Source organism: Corvus kubaryi, unplaced genomic scaffold (genome assembly GCF_017639235.1).
Source record: "Corvus kubaryi isolate FWS band 111438036 unplaced genomic scaffold, C.kubaryi_AGA036_p1.0 37216, whole genome shotgun sequence".
Taxonomy (NCBI): domain Eukaryota; kingdom Metazoa; phylum Chordata; class Aves; order Passeriformes; family Corvidae; genus Corvus; species Corvus kubaryi.
The window spans coordinates 107,016-131,478 of NW_024581061.1; the positions used below are offsets into that span (position 1 = coordinate 107,016).

Genomic DNA, 24,463 nt, shown 5'->3' on the forward strand with positions numbered 1-24,463 from the left:
CCTAGTGGAAATTCAAATTATATTAAATTTCTTTACAAAGCCAAGTTAGCTGGAAAATAGCAAGGAGCCGGATAAGATCTCATTTCATTGCCTTCTTTAGCAGTTTGCTTAGTTTGGTCCCAAGAAGGGAGTCTCCAGGTCAGAACCAGAATATTAACTGAAGAACCATGCTATTTTAACTACTTGGGATTAATTTTACAAGCCATCTGATTTCTAGGAATCAGCAATTAAATAAAATAATTTAAAAACATAATGAACAGCAGATGAGGGACATCCCACTTTACATGAACCACACATTTATCTGTACAGAAGAACATGATAGCAGTTACTCCAGAATTAAAATATATGTATTTCTCAAATCACATCCCTATATCAACATTAAAAGCACATGTCTAGACCTAAACCTTAACAGCTCTCAATTCAACCTGGATTCAATTTTAAAAGTTTTGTATTAAACATTTTTTTGTCAGTCAACATGACAGTGAAGATGGCATCTAAGAGTGAGAGCTACCAACAGTTTAAGACTGATAAAGAAGCCCAGTAATTGCACACCTTGATTTATCAAATACTATTCCTTTGCTTTATGAGGCAACAGTACTTGTTTTCTTGAATAGGGTGAAGCCCCTTCATACTTCCCCCAGCCTTTACCAAGAGGTGTACTAGCAGTGGATGCTACTGTGGATTTCAGGTTGGCCAGCAAACCTCTCCTGGGTTTCTGCTGTTTTGACTCCTCTACAAAGAAATGCTTCTTCCGTTCTTCAAGCTCTTTTTGCAGGGAAGACACTGTTTCTTCAAGCTCAAGAACACGTTTAGCCCAGTTCTGAAGACTACTCATTTCTTGATCCTACGAGGATAAGGCTGTGTTAAGGATGTGAACACTGCATGGTCTCTCTCATGCAGTTAATTTTCTGGTTCACATTATTTTACTAAATCCATTAATACCCTTGTTATTACTGTGTCATATGGCTATTCAGTACCCATTTCCTCTAAATGACATCAAAGTAATTAAAAACCCAGCAAACTAGAGGGCCATAAAATCTAGTTAGAGACCAAGTCTGACCAAGAGACTTATGTTAAAATGCTTAGCCCCACTATGCAAAGAAGAGATGTTGTTCTAGGAGCCAGATAAAGGTGGCTTTCTTGCCTTGCAATTTCTGAAAGCAAAACTGGTCAAAATCAAAACTCTTACGTCTAAGTCTGCTAACCAGGACTGAATAAATGCTTCGAGTGGGCAAAACACGGAGTGTTAAATACGCTCTCTAATCTCTGTGATTAACAAAATCACCTTCCTATTAAGAATGGATAGGAAGGTAACTGCCAATTAAGAAATTCAAGTCAATTTTCAGTCTCAGATTTAAACTAAAAAGTATGCAGAAAGTAATGTAATGTTCCAAGAAAGATATCACTAAGCAGTTATTATACCTGCCTTGCTTCATTTGCAGATTACAAGTGAGGCATAGATTCAAGGTATCAAGAGTTCCAAAATTTCATTCATTTTTATGTTGATATCTGAGGTCAGATGCTGTAGACTTTAGGAAGTCCCTGCTTTTGAATGAAAGATGCCTATTTCTGTATTAACCAGTTCACCTGCCCATTATCTCTCATCCACTTTGGCCACCTCTGGCAGGACTGTCAGGATAGCTTTAAAGCCATAGATCCTTGGGCCTTGTTGCAGTAATACTTGTGCACTGACACCTTGCTTGCCTCAGCAACATGCCTCATGATGAGTTCTAAGTAGCCTTTTCTTTGCTTGACAATAATTCATGACATCTTTAGATTAGCAGGCTCTGTCAGCAGAGTTACCCTATTGACAGAGTCTATCACTTAAGTTGAAAAATGAGTTTTGTCTTACAAGATTCAAAGTCAAGTAGTGAAACACAAGGGCTCTGAGCTCATAATTCAGGAAGTTAAACAAAAAATGCTGACATCAAAACAAATTGCTAATTTAAACAGCGTTTTTACATCTAAAAAGATGCAGAAGCAGCCCGTACAACTATAGATACAAGCCATATAAAGTTGCTTTAAATCATTGACAAACCTTGAGCATGATTGTGTGCTTCAGTTGACTGTTTTCTTCTGCCATTTGTCTGTAGCCTTCATTAGCTTCTAGCAGGGTTTCATTTAGTTTCTGTATTTTAAACTTCAGAGATTTTATAAGCTGAAAATAAAGACCATACACGTGGAAGTTCAAAACAGCATGTTTTACATTAATTTTGTTGATGGCTACAACAGTGCAAACTGCAAGATCCAAACAAGAAAGTCTGCTTCTCTCAACCTTCTATGTCCCAGGTCATCATTTCAGCTGATAAAATACAGCTGGAGCATTCAAAGGCTGTTGTGTTGAAGCTACTATGATTTACAGACCTGTCAATCAACAAACAGTGGCACAGACTAAGCTACATCCGCAACAGCCTGCTCCATTTCAGTAAGAGTAATTAAAAGAACACTTTTGTCTCATTAACTCTATTCATATAAAGAATTGGAGCATAGTTACCACAGAAGACCTCACCTTTCTGATGGGAATATTAATGGATTGAGCCCCAAGAGGCAAAAGAAACTCTGAAGCAGAAAAATTGATGGTATCATTAATTTATTCTGCAAAGTTGCTAAAAAAATTCACACCCTTTGCCCATGTTCAATGGCTGAATGGGAAGAAAAGAAGTGGTGAAGTACTCATACATGCACTGATCTTTGAGGCAAAGCAGCAGAAAGGCTGGAACCAGCTGGTTTAAAACCTTCTCACCTCAGTTATTGCCAGGTATCAATCTCATCATTCTAACACTTTCTAGCCACACAAAACAATCAATAACTGTATACCCAGAACAAGCATAAAAGCCAAACTTCCACCAAAATTTGAAAGTGACATAGGAAAATGATGTAGGGCTCTCGAAAACAGGAGTGGAAAACAAATGCTAGGGCCATAACATGAGACGTTAAACTTGTTAAGGTAAAGCAAGTTATTTTTGGAGTATTCTTCCTCAATAGAAGAGGATTTAATTCACTTTCCATTTACATGGTTTCTTAGAACCAGCTGGAACTATTTCTCCAATCCCTACTCTTATTTGATATTAGAGAAAGAAGCAAGACTTGTCTCTCCCTCTTCTCCCCATCCTCTTTAAACATGGGGAACTAACTGTAGCCTTACAAGAAGATGACTCAAGGAATAGAATAAAAATGTGTATTTAAAGATTAATGTTTTCCATAACACAGCCTGAAGCTCATAATTCCCACCTCTATATGCTATTCAGAACACCAGGGTCTTGTTTGAAGAACAGACATTCACCTTTACTTGAGTTTAGGGTGAAAGTGGAGTTCAGTACTTCCAGGAAGGACTGCTTTAAAGCACTGTTTTGATTTTAGATCTAAACTTACCAGATTCTGTAAATGTTCCCCTGTTCAGAAGCAGGCAGCATGTCAGGAAGGAAAGCACTGAGGTCATGGCAGCAATATTTACAATAAACTCCAACATAAGACTAAACATACTTCCAACTTGCACCACATTTACCATGACTTGTTACAGTAGCAGATGGCTTCACAAACTAGAATAATGCCAGAACAGCCTCTAGCAAAAGTCATCCACAACTGAGCAAGGGCTTTTTTTTGATAAACTCAATTCCCACTTGCAGGAATCTTCATGCTTTTGTCTACAATGCAGATCTTTAAGCCTTGAACTATGACAGAGTTTACAATCATTATTCCCAGATTTGTTAAATATTAAGATAGAGCTACCTCTTCCTTCTCTTCACATTGTTTCTGCAATCCTTCATTGGCTCTCTTCATTGTCCTGTCCATAAGATCTACAGGCAAAAGAAAATTTTGCTTGTTTATATACATTCCCAGAAGTAAATTGAACTTTGAATACCCAGGTTACATTCCCACCTCGTTCCATGTTATTTTCAGTAGTAGGAATATCTGAGTTCAGACTTCCCAGAGCCAACAGCCTCCCTGACTGTTCATCGAGTTGCCTTTCCAATTGCAGTATTTTCCTCTCTCTAGCCTGAAGAAAAAAAAAAAAAAAAAAGAGCACGCGGTAGAATTTGTCTGCATTTCTGCTTGATTTGATGCATTACTGCACATCCTTCAATTACACCACACACACACACAATTGTAAATTATTTCACAGGTTATGGTTAGGAAAGCACAGTAAGGGATAACACTCAGGTCACAAGACCTTCTAGGAGGAAGTTTCTTTACACAGGAATCAACTCTTCCAGTCTGTGGATTTCCAAACTGTATTAAAAGTAACCATATGGCAGAAAGGAAACTTTGGTATGTCTGTGCTAAACACTGTTGCCAGTTAGCTTGCTAAATAAGGAAGAACATACTTCATAGAGCTACATTTTCATCTCAAACTCTTTTGCAGTATCTGCCAGATTGCTGGGGCGGTATTTCAGAGTGAGAAACCAAACAAGTGGCACCATCAAGAAAAAATTATTCATCTAATTCTGGTTCTTTGAAGCTGCCCACTCAGATTCATGCACTGTGCTCTCCTTTGTCAGCTAACACTTCTACATCTCAGGGATTTCATTAGTTTCTTTTCTGACTTGCTACCAAAAGCATCTTGCTCTTTGAATCTTCCCTTATGCAGCCTCTTGACCAGTATAAGAGCACTATTAAAACTCTTTTCCTCCACCCTAACATGGGATATAGGTAGGATTTAACTGAACACAACAACAGACTAAGTGGAGAAAAGAGTCAAGTGTAAAGCAGCTGGAAAAACACAGCCCATTACATAATCTGGTGTTGCTTGTCAGCACCCGAATGGAGAGCTGTAAAAGCAGAAACATTTATATACCACAATCTACAAGAGAAACCCACTTCTCTCATGTCTTCAAAGGAACCTGCCTATCATCCATGGAGTGTGATGTCTTATCAGTTCCATAACAGGAGAGTGCAGTGAGAAAGCTCCACTGGTGGACACCACAGCTGTTCTCTTCTTCCACTACAAACCTTCTGAAAACAAGACCCACAGGTCTCATCTGTTGCTTGGATGCACTAAAACATCGAGGTAGAGGTTAGAAAACTGAGTTGCTCACAGCTAACCTGGCTGAGTTTCAAAAGGAGCAACATACTGATGCCAACTGTGAGCAGTTCTATGTTTAAGTACATTCAGAAGATTCAGTTCTCTCCTGCATAAAGTTTGATTTCTCATCAGTTTCTTATCCCACAATCCTCCCACCACCTCCAGACCAGAGATCAGTTATCATTAAAATAGCTATCCTGTAACAAATTCCCCATCACCTTTTCAGAGTAGCATTTGTCTCTACATCCTATGATCCCAAAGATCTCCAGAAAGCCTGACTCCTGTATATATCATTCCTCTGTGTGTTCCAATCATTGCACCACAAAGATAAAGATGACTTGGATTTAACTGAACTGTGCCCTCAAAGATCATGAGGTTTAGGTATGCACTACAGGTAGTACCAGAGAAAAGACATCTGTATGCTTATGGTTAGCACTGAACACAGAGCAGCAAGGCTGAACTGCTAGTTATTTTCCTTGTTTACTGCTACATTCAAAATCCCAGAGTGATTCTGTTAAGGGAAAGCAAAATTTACAGTTAAGAGGCTAGAACATGTTTTTAGCATCAGTCAAGTCATACCTCAACTTTCTCTTGTTCAGCTAGAAATTCTTCTATGGGAACGTAATGGTCTTCAATTTGTTCCATTGCACACATATATGCATGTTTCTTAATGGCCTCTTTATACATTTCAAATTTGCTCTCCAGTTTTTCTTCATAACTGTCTTTCATATCTTCCAAGCGGTTGCTGAAGAGAATGTGTTAGTTATATATGATGCATTTGCATTCCAGCTATTACATTTGGCTACATGTATTCAACTGTCAATGTTAAAGTTATTTCTCTGATCAGAAATAGTGAAATGAAGAGACAAAGAAGTACTTTTTTCGTTTTTAATCTCAATGATCCTACAGACTTGCACCAAAGGATAATTTCTACTTGGCATATACCAAAAAAAGTTCTGTAGAAGAACACATACCTAACACCTGTCAAAGAAATATTTTATAAGAAAATCCACCAACATATAGCAATAGAAATGACCACACCCATTTAGATGTTATGTTTGGAGCATATTTCCTGTGGGCATCTTTCACTTTGGGTTTTGGTTGGTTTTTCTTTTTTTCCATTTAAGATAAATGCCAAATTCATTTTCATAGAATCATAAAATGGTCTGGGTTGGGAGGGACCTTAGAGGTCATCTAATTCTAACCTCCCCTGCCATGGGCAGGGACTCTTTCCACTAGGCCTTTGCAACATGTCCTTTAAACACTTCCAGGGATGGGGCATCCACAACTTCTCTGGGCAACCCGTTCCAGTGCCTCAGCACACCCACAGTAAAGAATTTTTTTATAACATCCAATCTAAACCAACTCTCAGTTTGAATCCACTCCCCCTTGTCTTGTCATTACATACTCTTGTGAGAAGTCCCTCTCCATTTATTATTTCAATCCATTACACATTACTCCTGTCACAATTTAAAAACATGCCCCATCAGTGATGCAGAATATCACCTCAATAGAGAAAGAGCATCAATGCTTTTTCGTGTGTTTGGCCAAAGGCAACCAAACAATTTTAAAGCCAGTGCAGGTGTTAAACCAGAGGGTGCTCAGCTGGCAACTTGGTGCTAATTTTTGTTAACGATTCAAACAGCAGGAAACTGATTTAAAGAAGAGTTAAGAGGAAGTGAACTCAGCTTGAGGAATCTGGACACACTTGAAAAAATTCCCAAACTATTAACATCAGTGCAGGGAGCCACAGCAATTTATAAGACAGTAAACTAACAGTGGTTCCTCAGTCATGCAGAGGAGCTCAAAAGAGATATGATTCAAACTACCTTAAGCACATGCATGCATATTAATGTGACAGAGTATATGTTGGGAAGAATCATCAGTCTCAGTGGGGTACCTGTAACAATCTTCCCCATCTGCTAAGTAGTAACAATAAGCCAGGACAAGTTCCAGTAATTACAAATTAAACAGAGGAAAGTTCAACAGAAAGCAGCATTACTTTTTCATTGTAAATGGGAAGAGGCTGATCTGTACAAGTTTAACGTTCTTTGTTCCCTTTCCTTCAGGGGTTTTGAAACTGTGCAGCCCTAACTTCTCTAAATAACGTGAGTAGGTGTGTTTTGAATACACCCATATATGTATATACATACACATGTATGCATTAATACATGTGGAATCCTTTCAGTCTCAAAGCAGACTGCAATATGACTTGCCTCCAGGCTTCCTCTGTTTCCAATAGCTGTCGAAACATTGCTTCTGCCATCTCTTTACGTATCTTCACCTCCAGAAGGAGCTTATTTTGCCTTTCCGCAACTAACTTCTCCTTTAAGTTCTCTGCAGCTTTCAAGAGGTCCTAAATTGAACACATTTCAGTTCAAAAAGCAAGATTGAAGCACACATTGACAGGCATCTCAAACAAAATATTCATACAGGTAGCCATCCACAGAGGGTAGTTTTACAAGCCTGTGTTTTTTGGGGGTCTGCACCAAAAGTTAAGTATTTTCAAACATGAATTTCTACTACAAATACACCCTACATCCATCTTGATGGTTTCCACTATCAAAAAGTTTAGTACTGTTTTGGCATTTAAATGTTAGTTTGTACAGCATAACAACATAAAGCCTACTTGATTTTTACAGTTTATTGCTATTAGATTGTATATCTTTGTTTTTAAAATGTTGCATCTTAACTTGTTACTGCTGTTTCCAAAAAAAAGGCACAAAAAACGGAATTATGTTATTTTAAAGATATATACTGCTTCCGTAGTCTTCTTGTTGAGCAATCAGTTGAATTCCAAATTTAGCACTTGACCTAACTAGAAAGCCACAGGCATCCTTCCACAACTACACTGAACTAGGCCACTTTAAGTCTAGTCAGTCTGACACTGAACAGAAACTTAAACTTCCCATTTCATGCAGCTTCCAGCACATCTCTTATGCTAAAACAATATTAGAACTAATAGCAATTGCTTTCTTGGGTACAGTTCTAAGTAGATGTGTATCTACCTCATGACTCAGAATGGTGATGTCCACTTCCTCTTCTGCAGAGGTTTCAGTACTGTCAGGAAAGTCATCTACAGATGTGTTAGCATCAAAATGCATGATAGGTTTGCTATCACCTCCAACTAGCTTTGACGGAAAATAGCCAAAATTTTTGGGCAGGATTGTCTGGATAACCTGGAAAATCCAGAGCAGATTTACCAATGCTGTCAATATTGCAGGTATCAGAATACCAGGAAGAAGTGACATGAATACATTGTTGTATTTACACAATATTTCATTATTACATGTCCATTAACAAAAGCTTACATGTCTCTTAGCAGAAAAAAAAATCAATATAACATAATTCTTATATGAATATTCTTACATTCTTCAGTACTCTAAAAAGAGTGAAAATGGAAATATTATCTGCTAGCAAACTTAGTGTCCTTGTCTAGACAGGTGGTTTCTCTTCCCCTAAAGTATAAGGGTTTTGGTGTAATTTTCTGCAAAGTTAATCAAAAGTAGAAAATCCTTAAAATATTTGCTCCTTCCTGAAATACCATGACCAGGATTCAGCAATCCATGCTATTTACATAAAGATTTTTAGAAACTATGTCATAGGACAACTTATCAGAGAAGTTTGTTTCCACAGTACACACTTATAGCAAAAGTCACACCTGAAGAGAATTAGAAGTCTTCCTCTCTGAGATCATATTAGACATGCTATTACAGATTTGTAATGTGTCAGAACAAATTTGTGGTTCCAGACTAAAAACTTAGTGTATTTCTGCCATGAAACACAGCACAGCCCACCATCCCACTCCCTGCAAGAAGCAGCTTCAGGAAACCTGAATGAAGTTAAGGCCAAACCCTGAATTTAATGGGAGACTGAGACAGGGAGCAGAATGAGGCCCCCATAATCCAGGAGGAAATGGTCATTGACCTGCTACAGCACTTAAACACACACAGGTCTATGGGGCTGGATGGGATCCACCCAAGGGTACTGAAGGAGCTGGAGGAAGAGCTTGCCAAGACACTTTTTAATTGTTAATTACTTGCATTTAGCCAAATAGGAGCAATGCAGTTACAAAAGATCTCATTTAGAATACAAAATAAGACAATACTCCTTTAACTACCACCAACTGTCCAAGAAGTACTGAACAACTCATCTTGTGCAACAGATACTTAACTGCACCCAGGCTAAGTAATTCATCAAAAGCTTGAATTGAAATCCTGCATTTGCTCAGATATATGGTATAAAATCAGTCATATCTGAAAGTGCCCTGACTATGTTTTACACAGAACATCAACAGTGTAGAACAGAACAGCCAGACACCTGCAGTTGTCTTAATTTGTTAGTGCAAATAGGTTTGAAGATGGGAAAAACTACTAGAAGCCTTTTAGAGAGAGGCCACATGCAGAAAATTAATATGATAAATCAAGAATCCAAATCACACTCAAATTCATACAACCTGATCATTTCACAAATCAATGGTAACAACAACAAAAAAAAGCACAATAGCAGAGACAGTAGATACACTCTCACCTGTCTGGCTATAGCTGAAAACTTCATTACATGCAGTGTTTCATCATATGTAGAAGCATGCTGATTGATGTTTACAATCATACAAGCTTTGCCTTTCCCACAAAAAAATGGCTGAAACAGACGAGTCAATTTACTCTCTCTGAATGGAATATAACTTGGCTTCACCCTCAAGGAGAAAAAAAAAAAATCGTAAAACAAAATAAAAATTGTGAAATTGTGGGGTGTTGTAGCTTACCTTAATTCTGTTTCTGTCTTTCAGGAAAGAGATCCAGTATGATGCTCATTTAAGCCTAAGTTATTTCACATCAAAGAGCAAAGACTTCATAAGCTCTCCAACAAACTGAACTATTTAAAAGTATTACAGAGTCTGCATCACAGTTCCCTAGTGTTCCAAAGCAGAGAGTGGAGCAAGCCAAAAACTAAGTACAGGTCATCTATCAGCTGCCTGATGAATCTGTCTGTATAATTTGCAGGTGGAAGGGAAGACGACAAAAAGGGAGCTCTGTACACAGAGTGCGTTTTTCATACACATACACTAAAAAAATTTTGGTAGTTTCCTGCAAATTGCCTTTTTTTGCTCTCCACAAACACCAGTTTTGGAGAAAAAGTTCCTTATTATAGTGATACCTATAATAAAGAAGACTTCCAAGACTCTATAGATTTCCATTTTTCTCTGTGCAAACTGCTTGCAGAAACATAAAGGGATACTTAGGATTTCCACCTAAAACTTAGCACTTTGTAAATAACTTGTCACTTACTTTGGATTTTGATTTTGCTTCAGTGCTGCAATGCATTTTCCAAGGATGTGAAGAGAATTATTAATATTTCCTGCTTCTTTTAGTCTGTCTCCAAAGACGTGTGTTTTATTACACCTCTCTGATCCAGCCAAGTCACAGAAAGACAACCTGCATGAAAGTTATCCAGAATACACACATGAACTTGTTTCTAAACAGTATGAAAAATCAAGTCTTTTTATTTCTTAGTGTGTCTGGAGCACAAATGAGTGGGTTGCTTCAGCCTACCTAGATCACAGAATAAGCTGTACTTCAGTGCTGAGCTTTTGTCCAGAAGGCACTACACAGAGTATTCAGGATAACAGTGTTAACCTATCTATCTCCCCATTGCATATAAAGATCCTTGAACAGGATTGCTGCTCCTAAGATACTCAGCACATTCAGAGTAGTCTGCTTATAGCATCCATCTGAAACTTTGTGGGCATTCTTACACAAAGAAATCAGTTCAGGAACCCAAACTCTGTTGCAATCCTAAAGTAAGTACTTCCAGACAAGATGAGGTAAATTTGTGGAACAGTTCTGCATGATAAGACTACAGTACAGGAACACTTTGACAGTCACCTCCACCAATTCCAGTGCTGAGAGAACTGCAGGATGGCAGGGGGCTTCAGTGCACTGTTTTGAACACAGAACCATTTGTTCACTACTGCTAAGAGTAGGCCTGAAGTCCTTCCTAGCTCACCTTAGAGTTCTTTGCTTGGCTATAGCAATTCTGTGCTACTAAACTCAGATCACTGAATCATTCCTCATGGAAAAATGTGTTACAATCAGGAAATCATCCTGGATAATCAAGGAATTTAATAAATTTTCATTTATATTAGGAAAGCTGTTGAAATACAGGATACTCTGGAAGTCGGATAATTTGTGTGACCAAACCATTACTCACTTATACATAAATCTATTTAAATAAAATTATTTGTAAGACCATAAACTTTCATACAGCTGAAGTAGGTCCTATACAAATTATTAAGGCACATATTTCAAATGTGTGAAAGCCTTATGTTCTTCATCCTTTCCAGCACAAGATGAAAAGCTTTTTTCTTCCTTAAGCAACATACAAACTGTCATTCACATGACAGCGGCTGCAAGCTTTGCCAGGGGGATACACTATGACAGGGAACAGCAAAATAATATGGATGCACTTATTTTCTCAAGTTATCTTAAGATTATTTATCTGTAACATCTGTAACATCTGACATTAAAAGGTGTTATCTCACAGTGAGGTATGTTTATTACCATCTCTGCTCAGCAGAGACAAGAGAGAAATCAGTAGGAGCAAGGACTGAACTAAAACATTCTGTTACAGGTTGTCTGTATTTTTCTCTATCAAGCTAACTTAATCAGAAGAAAAAATACATACCATCCAAAAAGAGCTATCTAAATGGCTTCAGGCCAGAAGATTAGGCTGCTTCCTCTAAACCATGAAAGAAGAGAGACTCAAGTGTAAGGACTTAACACCGCTCTCACAGGGTGCACTTACATTAGGATTTTATATTAACGGAGAACAGTTTTTAGGCAAATCACTTGATGATCCCCCCTGACTGTACATTGGACCAGTCTCAGAACATGTCACCAGCATTTTTTGGGATAATAGATTTTAATTTGCGTTCTAGGAGCACACCAAATATGTTGTCACAAACATTCAAACCATAAAGTCTGGTCTGGTCCCAGAGTAGAAAGATACATTGGCACAGCTTGCACCTTGGGCCCTCAGCACCAACTGCTGCACTCCAGCTGTAGAGATCACCCTCTATCTGCCAGACACTCGAATTCTGCTTACCAGGACATATAGTCTGGTGCTGCACAGTCTTACTCTGCCACCACCTCCCCATCAGGTGAGACAATGCACATTTCCCTCAATTTATACACTACTAACAGAGTTGCTCCAGCAAAACCTTACAGTAAGAAACAGGAAAACGCTTCTGTGCTTGTCCCCGCTGAGCTTCCAGTCAGTTCATGTGCTCAGTGGAGTTCTGATTTCCTTCTCAACTCTCAGAGAATTTGTTTATTATTAGAAAGTTCACCAGTTTGACATGCTTACACCTTATTAATTTTTCCAAAATATTTACATTCTGGTAATCATGTGAAGCATTCACTTACTCTGATACTCCAAGAACACACGGCTGATGCTCATCAGTTAGCTTGAGTAGCCTGATGGAAAATATACTGTGACTGGAATGGAAAGAAGTCCTTTTTAATAAAAAGTTATGAAAATTAAGCAGTCACTGAAGCAAAGTAAAATTTGTGTGCTACAGAAAGCTCAGTTCTGAAGAAAGGACAACAATTAATTCACTAGTTACCTTAATACATTAGTTACTTTTGCAATGCACTCATTCAGTAGCAAAAAACAGCAATAGAAGCTGTATTTTATGACTTCCTATTTCTTTCCATACAGGAAAAGGAAAAATATCACATGAAGCCTACAAACTGTCTAGGAGAAAAAAAACCAAGCCAGTTCACTAAAGTCTACTGAGTACTCATGTAGCTACTTCATACAGAAACCTTAGGCAGTATCTGGACTCAGTAAGTCTGAAGAATTAACTTAGAAACAAACAGTGCAGAAAAGGGAATAAGTTCAAGTTTTACAGTCCTGTAACTTTGCCTACTTCAATATGCACAGTTACTTATTCAGTTTTAATATAATTCTGTTTTCCAGAAAGGCTGAATTTTAACACTTGAAAATCTGGTTTAGAAACAAGCTACAAAGGCAGTGGACATGCTGCCTGAAACCAAAGAGAAAAGTCTCAGAACCAGAAGCGCCCAGTTTATCTGATACATCAGGCAGCACAGCACACAAACTCCTCTAGTATATGCCTAAAGCAGTGGGCATTCTAGGTATAAAACTCTGTAAGAGGAGCATGAAATTTAACAGCAGATGTCTTTAGCTAACACAGAACAACATAGCTCCTTCTTTTTAGAGGAAAAAGCAGGCTTAGTAACACTATGATTGTATTAGCTAACAATAAAACATGGCCCTTCCACACTTAAAGGACAAATTACTAAGAGGTCATTAAAATCAAGAAAGGAGGCATTTTCAATAGAAATTATACAACCTTCTCTATTTCCTCTCACTCAGTTAAAAGCTGGATTCTCCCTGATCCCTGTCCAGAGCCAGGTAAGAAGCTAGGAGCTTAATTCTTAAGATACCAAGTAAGCTCAGTTTGAACACAGCAATCTAAAAGCACCTAGAAAATCTAGCAGCACTGCAAGATACCACATGACTTGCTCCTTCCTATATCCCCTAGTGACAAGCTCCAGGTTTCCAAGAATTACTGCCAGTTATGAAAAGCTAGCCAGCTTTTCCCTCAATATCCTCATACAGCCATTCTCACTCAGCACCACCAGCATTTGCCAAGATGCATAGCTCTGTTGGCAATCAAAAATGAATGTAATTTGATCTTTTTGGTTGTCCAAAGACACCGAATAGCAACCTGAGTCCAGCTACTATTACTCATAATCTCTCCTAGTTTTCTTTCAGAGAATCTCATAACAAAACCAGAATAATCAAGGGAAGTATTAAACTATTATTGAAGAGTGATTCATATCACACATATTCTAAAGTGCCCTCCCTTCCCCTCAAAAGGGACAGAGTATGCTTATAATGAGATGAACAAACCTTCTACTTGATTGCTCATTCATTCTAGTACAAGCAAAGCTTCGGTTCTTGTTTCCTATTTTTAGTAGTCTGCAGCCTTCTTCAGTGCTCTGAACGTTAATCCACTTCAAATCTGCAAAAAGAGATCTTTTACATACATTTCTGATCATCAGAGAAATCCTATGAAACTGCCCAGGCCATAAAACAGTATTATTACCTTTAATGTAACAATTTCCTCCTTGATCCTCACAAATCCTTAAAACTCTGCGTCTTTGAGTTTTTGATGTAGATAATACATTTAATAGGTCATACACATATTCATTATAAATTTCACAAAAGGAAATCCACACAGATGCTTGTGTTCTTTGGTGCATATTAGTCCTATGAACGTCAAGTGGAACAAAGTTCTTCTCTGCTAACCCAAAACAGAGAAAGAGTTCAAAGATCAAACAACTCATTGATAGATTTTTGAATCGGTATAAAGAATCTTCTAAAAGGACCTATAGAACCTGCTGAAAGAAGGCTTAGATACATTTGTGTTGTACAATTAGATACACATAGATAACTTTAGCTTTATCCAAAAATGTTCATACTTCTCAGCAGTCATCTGCTACTAGAATATGGCCAAGTTCTAAGCTGATGGCCTTGCTTTATCACAAACTTCCACCAGTTTATACATTATATTTGCAGAACTAAGTCTCCATCTACCCCCCAAAAGAAGGGAAACTACCAAAATATTTTTACATAGTTGCCCTTTTTCCAGGGAAAAGGGACAAGAATTTGGTCAAAACCTATATATATTTACTTTGCAGGATAGTATAGGGATTTTTTTCATCCACTGGTAGTTACCCACTTCTTTTTCTAAATTCCCCACACAAAAGTTTTCCACTTTACCGAGGGAGTTAGAAGGGTGATTGTCTGAAGTACAGTGAGAGGAAGCCAACTTCACATCACAGAAATTTGTTGTAGTATTTGAGATGCTCTCTGTCTCCTTGAGAAAATAAGAGACCATCATATCCACATGAACAGACAATAAGAAAAGCAGAAGTTAAAAATTACAGCAATTCCAGTACTTAAGACTTAAATATTGAAGTAGTATTAACTGTTAGGCCACCTTACTCTGGCTGAAAGTTAAATTTTCTGAATTACACTGAACTATAATCAATAAAAGCTCTGTCACATGAATTATTGCTCTCTGCTACTCCCAGGAACCTGTTTTGGCTGCTAGATGCTGCTAACACAGGAGACTTAACTTCACAGTCCTGGGAAGCAGGACTCTGTCAGACTGCAACAGCCCAGGATACCTTTATAAGCTATTGAACAAATCTTCAGAACAGTGCTTCAGTCATCCAAAAGAACAGGAGAAGGAGGTTCCTCCAGGAGCAACTGCCAAGGTGGTAGGACTTAAGTTACGACAAACCGACACTCTATGTTGCTTTAATTCAGACTGAACTAAAAGGCCATTAAAAATAGACAACAGCATAGTTTCTTTAAATACACACATTTGCTGAATTTCTTTACACCAACAAAATTGTTTTAAATCTGCCAAGATTCACCAAAGCACAGCCTTTAAGTTACCTCTGGAAAAACTAGTGTAACGAAGTAGCAGCTCCCACTGGAGTCCAGCATCTTTACATACCACCTCTCTCTCCATATTTTATAGCCCCCTATAAATCAGGACATTCACCCTGGTTTCTTTCGTGAGAGAGGGTCATCCTACAGTAGAAGGGAAGTAGATCCAGAGAAGCAAACCTTACCGCTGCAGCTATTCAAGTGCAGCACTAACTTGATCAGGGATTGACTACTGATGCCAACATCACCCACTTGGTATATCCAAACCAGAATTCTTACAAACAGAGATGCACCACTTCTCTTTGTAAGAATTGAGATCTTCAATTTTAGAAATAAGTAGCATAGAATAGAATTACAACAAAATCAAACAAGTGAGCATTTTGCAAAGGCTGCACTGTCTATACGATTGTGTTTCTTGAGTATTAGAAGTCTAACCACAGCACAGATCTTATTCATTGTTTGTGAAGTGCTAAGCAGGGTATGGGACTGACACACATGGTATCTCATCTATGCATGTCAAAAATGGAGTGGAATTTAGAAAACCCATTACCACATTACTTGTGCACATGATAAGTTTTTGTAAAGGTATTGTGAGAAAACTGAGTGAATTAATTGTTGCTGTACTGCTCTTCAAATGAAATACAGAAAAGAGCATGAAGACTGCCTAAAAACAAGTGGGAACAGGAACTGACATTGTTTGCCAACAAAAGCAGATGACATCTAAGAGAAAATACAAGAGCAGGGGGGAATAGAAATGCAAGTAATGCATCTTTTAATCCAGTAAAAAGCAGTATTTAATCCCATGAAGAGAACCAGGAAATGGAAGGAAAGAGAGGGTATGAACCATGCTAAGCAAGAGCTGTTGCAGCAGTACTGCATACAGAACATAAACAGTAGAACATGAAGTACTGCAGTAACTCAGAGCACCTAAACTGAGAGAATGAAAGCTCTTTCTGTAGGACATGTAAACTGAGCCTGGGAAAAGAGCCTACAGGAATCCATGTAAACTAAAGCCAAGCCCACCAAATTGTATCTGCTCTCAGATTACGGCTTGAGAGAGCATCCAAACAGTGATGCTATTCATTCACAAGCTATCAGGAAGCACAGCTTCAGAACTGGGGATCGTTGAGCTATCTCTATGGAAGCATTGTAACACATAAACAAGGTCCTGTCACGTAGCAGTTTCCTGATTCATTTTTACCTGTCCTTCCTGATGGTGGAGCATTGCTTTCTTTTCACTGCAGTGCATCATCATCTAGATCACCTTTTGCAACATTCAGTAATTAAGCTATTAGTAAGTCAGACTGTGATTTAACAGAAATAAATATTTTTATAGAGTTATCTTCAAAATAAGATGTTGACCTCCTGTTCCAGACCTTGGACTCCTGCTTGTTCCTCTTTTCAAGGCTGTAGCTTCCATAAAATTTTTAAAGGTATTTACCCACTCTCCTCCTAACCATCTCACCTTTTCTTTCAGACCCCCTCATCCTCTGCACATGCACATGCTCAGAGACACTTTCAAAATAAATATGTCATCTTTCAAATCTTTTCATCTGAGATATTCCCTCAAGAGTTAACCAGACTCAGACTAAACAAAGTCTTGAGTTGCAGTGTTTAAATTAAGCAACAGTATTTAGAGTGGAACTTTACATATGAATTTGAGTCACAGGATATTTTGGGGGGGGGGGGGGGCGGGGGGGGGGTTAACTGGAGTACTTAAACAATGTTACTATTAAAGACCACAGAAAAAAGAAAACCCAAACATTATTTCTATACATCCCAGAATTCATTTAAATTTGCTTTGAATGATAACCAGCTAAGCCTACTGCATTATGGGATTAAAAGCACAGAATCACAGTTCAGGGTAAAAATGTTCTGAACAAAAGGAATCTGACAACAAGCTGCAATTGGAATTAAAAGTATAAAATAGTCCCAAATACATGGATGCCCATTTTCCAGTGAGACGTTTCTTGCCATGGAAACAGAAATTACTAGATAATAAGAACAGGAGACTGCCACAGTAAAGACTTCTCTACCTACAGTCTTCAGAGACCAGACTTAGACACAGACTATCCTCTACAGCAGACAGAAATCCCTTTAGGACGTTCATCTTGTGGCATCTTGCTTCACTTGCTGAATCAGAAAGTTTCTTTATGGAGTTACATAAATCAGAGGTTTATTAGCTTTTTAATCTGCCTTAAGACTGTCTTCCACCAAAAGGGACTCTCCTTGCCTTCTTCACTGCCCTTGCTAAGACAGTGCCATCATCCCTCCTGAGCTACTACAAGCCTTTGAATGACTGCACCAAAGTCCAGCCAGGGAACCTGACCTACAAGAAGAACCAGGTTTTAGACAGGTCCTGTAGCTCTCTTTTTAAGGGATACTATCACCACAGCATCAGAACTGCTCCTCTAAAGAGGAGACAACTTCTCACTAGAAACTGAGATTTGGCTTTGTGATGGTTTTTGGTTTGAACTGTGTGCTGCAGAAAGTTCTTCTAGTTTACACCCTGAGCTCCAAAACCAGCCAATTTTCTTATTGTCCCAAGGTTCACCAAGTATGCATACCATAGATTTATATATACATATTTATAAATAACCAAAAATGGAATAAAGATTTTTAAAACTTCCTTTCTTACAGAATAGCTTTAAGAAGCATTTGGTCACTGACCTCTTTCAGTGTTGCAAGAATAGCAGTTTTTAAGGCTTCTTCTTGCTTTACTTGTTCATCTTCTAGTTTCTTAACATCGTTGTTCAAATATGGCTTGAAGTTCATCTTCAGGTAATGTCTTCCTCTTATGTGGTTAAAAATCACATCAAGTGAGCGAGGTAAAATACCAAGATCTTTTGAAGTCCCTTAAAAATATTACAAACTTAAGTGTAGACATTCATGTAAGCTTCTCATTGGATTTTGACTCAGTTTTTATACATGCAAATATTTTATACCTTGGATAGTAAATGTCTTGCCTGCATTTGTAACTCCATAAGTAAACACCAGTCCATTCACTCCATTAACATATGCTCTTACTATATCTTTCATTGAGCCTTCAAAAAACTCACTCTGAGTAGTTTCTGGTCCAAAGACCTTGGATAAGGGGAAGAAAGAAAAAAAGGAGTGACATATGGCACAAAGAAGTTTAATAAGCAAAATATTAAGTACTGATTAGAAGTGACTAATTTTTTAGAGCAAGCTGGGTAGGAGATACTAGCTTAATTTCCTGTCTTGCCTGAACCCCTTCTGAATCAGTGTTTTCTGCTGGGTTCTCACAGGATGCCTGTGCCTGCTTAATTCTGAGAGGCACTCAGGCTTGCACTCATTTTTGAATATTTTCCTACTCCTAAAATAAACTGCTCAGAATTCTACTGAGCCCATGCTGTTCAGTGGATACTTTCAAGAGCTCTGCTGGTAATGTAGAACTCCCTCCTCACTCTGCACCAGTTACCCACAACTGAGGAGAAAAATCAGCATTACAATGGTCTAAATAACTCAATCCCTGTAACTGTTTATCTTTGGGTACTGTAAGAACAGAACTTCTTGTACTAGGCAAAGTTAAGAAATTTACTTTCAGTATAGGAGGTTTAAGCAGCTATGGGGCTATTCTTTCAAAAGGAAGTTACTAAATACATGCTTACATAAACTCCTACAAACATAAGGTTTCCTGTAACACTTGCCAGATAAAAGCACCTGCAGGAACAGCAGAACCACAGTAAGTCTGTGCCTACAAGGAGTTTCTGTAGCATCTAATCAAAGAAAACCACAGACCTGCCAAAGAAGCTTCCTTGTCTCATCTAATAGGCACCTCCATTGTAATACAGATTTCTTGACAGCTTATCAGTAATTAACAAGCAGTCTTTTTTTTTTTAAAGGCAAGTACCACCACATGTAATTAAAAAAAGAAAAATTGCATTGCATGACATAATACAAAATTCAGCTTTCATTACAGTGAAAAACAAAAATCTAAAAATTTTAAACAATTTGGCCTACCTGAGAAAAGGTGAAGCTATGCACAGCATGACCAATCCCTCTTTCACTGTTTTTCTTTGCAGAAGACTCTTTGGGTGCATTAAGAATTACTGTCTGGGCATCTTCAATAGTTACACAACCCTGAAAAAAAAAGGCAAGGTAAACCAAAACATGACACACAAAATTATTCAGGAAGAAAGCTATCTGAACAAAACAAAAAATGAACACCCCCTCCAAAACTCTAGTGTCTTCACCTATTTACCAGAGCTACAAGAAGTCCCACAATTTACATATATCATGTCGAGGCGTGTCACCACAGAGATATTCACTTCACATGAAAGCCAGAGGATAGACAAAGTCAAGGCAGTCCTCTGGGGTTTTCTAAGAGGTAAAAACTTTTACTAGCAGTCCTTCCAGCAATTTTTCCTTGGGAACACTAGCTAAATCCTGGTATTTTGTGATTGTCACTTGCACAATCACTATGAAAACAAAATTATATAGAAAATTACTGCTTTTCCACATCAGTCATTTTCAGTGTGAAATAGACTATGAGCAGAACTAACAAAGTAAGATAAGTCTGAAGTGTTACCCTTGATCGATAAACAGTGTTACCAGTAATGAAAGAAACTGAATTAGTTTCAAGCAATTTGATCGCTATTTCTCAATTAAGTAAAGGTAAAATACAATTACCAAACACTCACTAGCTAGATATATGTAGGCTGCAGTGTCAAAGGAAAATTTATTTTACACCAGACTGGCTACCAAAGATGCAAACTGAACTCCCAGTATAGCTTAACAGTGTCTTGATGCATCATCTGAAAGGATTGATCGTAACTAAATCTGACATTTATGTTCAGAGACCGGCCAGAATTTCTAAAACTAATAATCCATGTGTGGTGTGTACAGACTGTTCATATGAACACACTGTTCTTCCTAGAAGTCTCAATTAACAAGTCTGCTTATTAACTGATATAGAAGCTCTATGCCAGTAATTAACTGATACAGACCTCATAGCAGCCTACAACTTGCTCATGAGGAAACAAGGGGCAGGCACCGATCTCTTCTCTCTGGTGACCAGTGGCAAGACACAAAGGAATGGCCTGAAGTTGTGTCAGGGCAGGTTTAGGTTGGATATCAGGGAAAGTTTCTTCACCCAGAGGATGGCTGAGCACTGAAACAGGCTTCCCAGGGTGAAATGGTGACAGCAGCAAGCCTGACAGAGCTCAAGAAGCATTTGGACAATGCTCTCAGGAACACGTTGTGACTCTTGGGGCTGTCCTGTGCAGGGCCAGAAGCTGGACTTTGATGATCCTTGCAGGTCCCTTCCAACACAGCTTATGCTGTGACTCTGAGAAGCTCTAAAGCTGCTTTCTGAATTTAGACCAATCACTTGCTCACTGTGCCAGGCTCTGAACCTATATAGTCTTTAACATTTCTCCCACATCACCAGGAACAGGAATGCAGGTCAGATGTACCAAACCCTAGAGAACAACACAATAACCCAGCATCTGCAGCATGTGCCATCAGCTGCCACCAGCCTCGTGGAAGCCTGTGAATAGAGACCGAAAGCAGTCAGATCTGCAGAGCTGGAAGCCAGCTGGTAACAATTCACTCCATTTGACTCCCCCAGCTACCCCTGCAGGTAAGTTGGCAGGAGCTGGACCATTTCTGGCACTGTACGCATAATTTACATCCAAAAAATTCAACTTCCTGCTTTCCCACAGGTGACTCTGGAGAATCACTGGCAGGAGTACAGAATTTCATCCAGAGCTCTTAGGCTTTACTTCCATAAATCATTATCTCTATAAGCAACAACTGAGCAGTTAATCAGTTGATTGTCTATGTTTAAAGCATCAGCCTACAACTATAAGAAATAGGTCTTGGGTTCTACTTTTTCCTTTTTTTTTTTTTTTTTGTGCCACATATTTGGAACAAAGGTGCCTCCCTGAAAATTATGCATGGCAGGGAGGAAAAAAAGACCTAAAAATTAAATTGATCTGTTTGATTTAATGATTAGGAAGTGAGGTTTACTTGATTGTTTTATGTGGGTTTCTTCCATTTGTTACCCAGCATTTTCTTCTTGGATTCAGGTGATAGTAAAGAAAGTAGAAAACACTAAAAATGTTGAAGATCTTTCAATCATTCTGTTTTTGTAGGCTGAGAAAAAACAGATTATGCAGGTAATAGATTGGAAGTTCAACCATTTCAGCACGAACTACATGAAAACAAAAAAGAAATAGTACAAACTTCAATGTTCGCTTTTTTCCTCTCTGCTTTTAAGATATATCACACTCCAAAGAGGAATATGCTAAACAACTCACGAAACAATTTGATTTTGCAAATCAATTTATACTTGGAGCCAGCTCAGACTGTGGAATTTACCAAACTGGAAGCACTGTGGCAGTACACACTATTCAAGGAGAGCTGACTAAGCAAAAGCAAAAAGGGAAGTTGAGGAGGGGAAAAGAATTATCCAAGTGAAAATGATACAAAGGTTCCAACTCTGGTAGATCAAAAGCAAGAATGCATTTTTAAACAGCAATTTGCAAAAAGCAAATAAGAACTAATATTAAACCCTCCTTAGAGTTCTTGAAGCTGACTTCTCTTCAATCAGAGAGCCTGCAAAGACAAGGGCTGACAGATATGATATAGAGACCTTGTCTTCCAAAGACAGCTAAGGAATTCTTTGCATCAGTGATCACAATGAGGGGAAGGGGAGCACTTCTGCATGTTTGTACATATAAAACACCAAAGCCTCTGAATCTGATAGTGTAGAGATTCTGTAGAAGATTTCTGACAGGCTTAGCAGAAAGTCAGCATGATGAGGTAGGAGATTATTCAAGCAGTTCAAAGAAACTCGAGGGTCAGATACTCAAATTACCCCTAGAATTGCATAATCTCTTCCATGGAACTCCTTTGTATCTTGAGCACTACACGAAGTTGACACCAATTTCTAAATAACGTACCCGATGGAATTTTGAAGAGCTGCAGGTGTGCATGTCTATACCACACAAATTATTAAAAATCGTGGGGGTGGGAAAAAAACCACCTCGCATCTCACCAGGTGCCCACCAGTTCCATGTGGGGGCAGTACAGGGCTTATGTAAAAGAAAGTTCTGCCTTACAATACCGCGTGTTGTTCAGGGGAGAAAAAAAAAAAGTTATTTCTTAATTCTACAACGAACCTGGGATTCATGGCTTTCAAGCTCTGCTATAGAAAAGGGCCTCACTCTCAAGAAGACTTTCAAAGGCTCATATACCTATTCATTAAAGAGAAAAAAAGACACAAAACACAGTTATAATTGCCACTTTTTAAACAGAACAGCCTCAAATCATATCAGCATACATATCTGATACAGCGTTTCCTATTTTATATTAATGCCTCACTTTTTCCTTTCACGTCAAGTTCAGACTCTAAGCTTTTATTTGCTTCTTTACCTTCTACTGTCCTTAAGTAACTCTCTTTTTGTGTACCCCCCCCCCCTTCCCACTGCCCTCCCCTTAGCATTCTTTCATGACAAAGCCAGTATTTTGATTTTAAAAGAGCACACTATCAGAGGCATAAATTGCACTGCTTCCACCTTCTGGTCTCCCTCTGTACTGAATTCAAGCTGTGTTATTCTAACAGCTGCTACACAGTACTGCACTTCCATTTTGTATGGAGTATATTCAATTAACACTGATTGACACATTCTTAGCCTCAAGAGACCACTTCCTTACCACTATCCAGGCATCAGACCCTCATCTTCCTCACAGTAACAACCAGGCAACCCTTCTCAGTTGCTCAGGTGGCCTTTTCCATCCCCTAACCACTATACAACAGTCTCCCCACCCAGGTAAAGCAATAGCAGGGAGCATTTTAGAGGGATCCCAGCACTCCTTCCTTTCTCAAGGACCTTCAGTCTTTACTTTGGCAATATTTCATTCAGCAGATGGATTTACTAGAGTTCTCCACAGTCCTGTCATGACCAGCACTAATCAGACAAAATGAAGCCACCCGAGGAAAAGTCACCCAGGAAACATACCCCTCTAAAAAAGCATAGATGGCTATCTTCTGTTCAAGTACAGCAGAGCAGAAGATAGATTTTTTTAATAGATTTTTATTTCCAAGCACCTAACAAGCTTTCAACACAGATCCAGATGCTTTTTAAAGCTTATTAAAAAGAACAGTCCAGCCTCATTACATTCAAAGTGCAGTTACCGAAGTCCTTTACTTTTTTTTTTTCTCAAAGCTTAGCACATCACATCGCATAGCACTGACCACCTATCTGCATTTGGTATTGCCTATGACCTGTGCATAAGCAGTGAGAAATAAGCAGAAGAATCAAACACATCTCAGGGGCAGAGGAGTACAGCAGTTTTTCGTAAAGAAACATTTGTCAGAATTAAAGCTTTAAAAAAAACCCAAAAAACACCCAGCATCACCAGAAGACACCCTGTAAAACCAATCCACACCTGCTGTTCCTCTGTATTAGGCAACAGTGTTGACTCCAAGGGTGAAGGTTTACCCTCTACATTCAGAAAAGAGACCGATTCCAACACATCACACACTTCTGTGGAAACGTAGTTTCTGCCCTCATTAGCCATCGTTCTCTGCAAAGGGACTTGCAAGGAAGGGGGCGGGCGGACGCCCGGGGGGGGGGGAGAAAGCCCATCATTTTCTCAGAGAACAGACCAAAATACATACAGAGCAAAACAAAGCTAGGGCCAGCTCCTATATAAACGAGCACTTCCGAAGAAGACAGGGTTATCCAGAGACGTACGGGAGTACGACCTTTAAAAAAAAACACCTGGCAGGTTATACTCGGCAGCACACAAGGGAAAGCACGCTAACAGCCTCAGCTGGGCACTGCTCTCATCCACCGGGGAGCGCTGGCCGCAGCCTGCAGCCCCCTCGCCGGAAGGCTCAACACTTGCAGGCACCCGGGGTAAGAACCACACCCGTTCCCGAGGCCGCCGTGCCGTGTCCCGCTCCCCCTTCCCGGG

The 24,463-nt window shown here is 38.9% G+C and overlaps 1 protein-coding gene across 1 annotated transcript; it reads right to left on the minus strand.

Annotated features, from left to right (window-relative positions):
- Positions 1-24,075, minus strand: KIF20A (kinesin family member 20A). Its single transcript, XM_042022557.1, has 18 exons — positions 23,933-24,075; positions 22,663-22,737; positions 19,499-19,618; positions 18,460-18,598; positions 18,185-18,369; positions 14,837-14,933; positions 14,160-14,354; positions 13,964-14,075; positions 12,448-12,519; positions 10,312-10,458; positions 9,554-9,719; positions 8,032-8,202; positions 7,240-7,379; positions 5,603-5,768; positions 3,880-3,997; positions 3,730-3,797; positions 2,039-2,158; positions 1-844 (listed from the first exon to the last, which is right to left on the minus strand). The coding sequence occupies exons 1-18, from the start codon at positions 24,062-24,064 to the stop codon at positions 569-571; spliced, it is 2,499 nt and encodes an 832-aa protein (XP_041878491.1). The 5' UTR covers positions 24,065-24,075; the 3' UTR covers positions 1-568.
- Between the last annotated feature and the right edge of the window lie 388 nt (positions 24,076-24,463).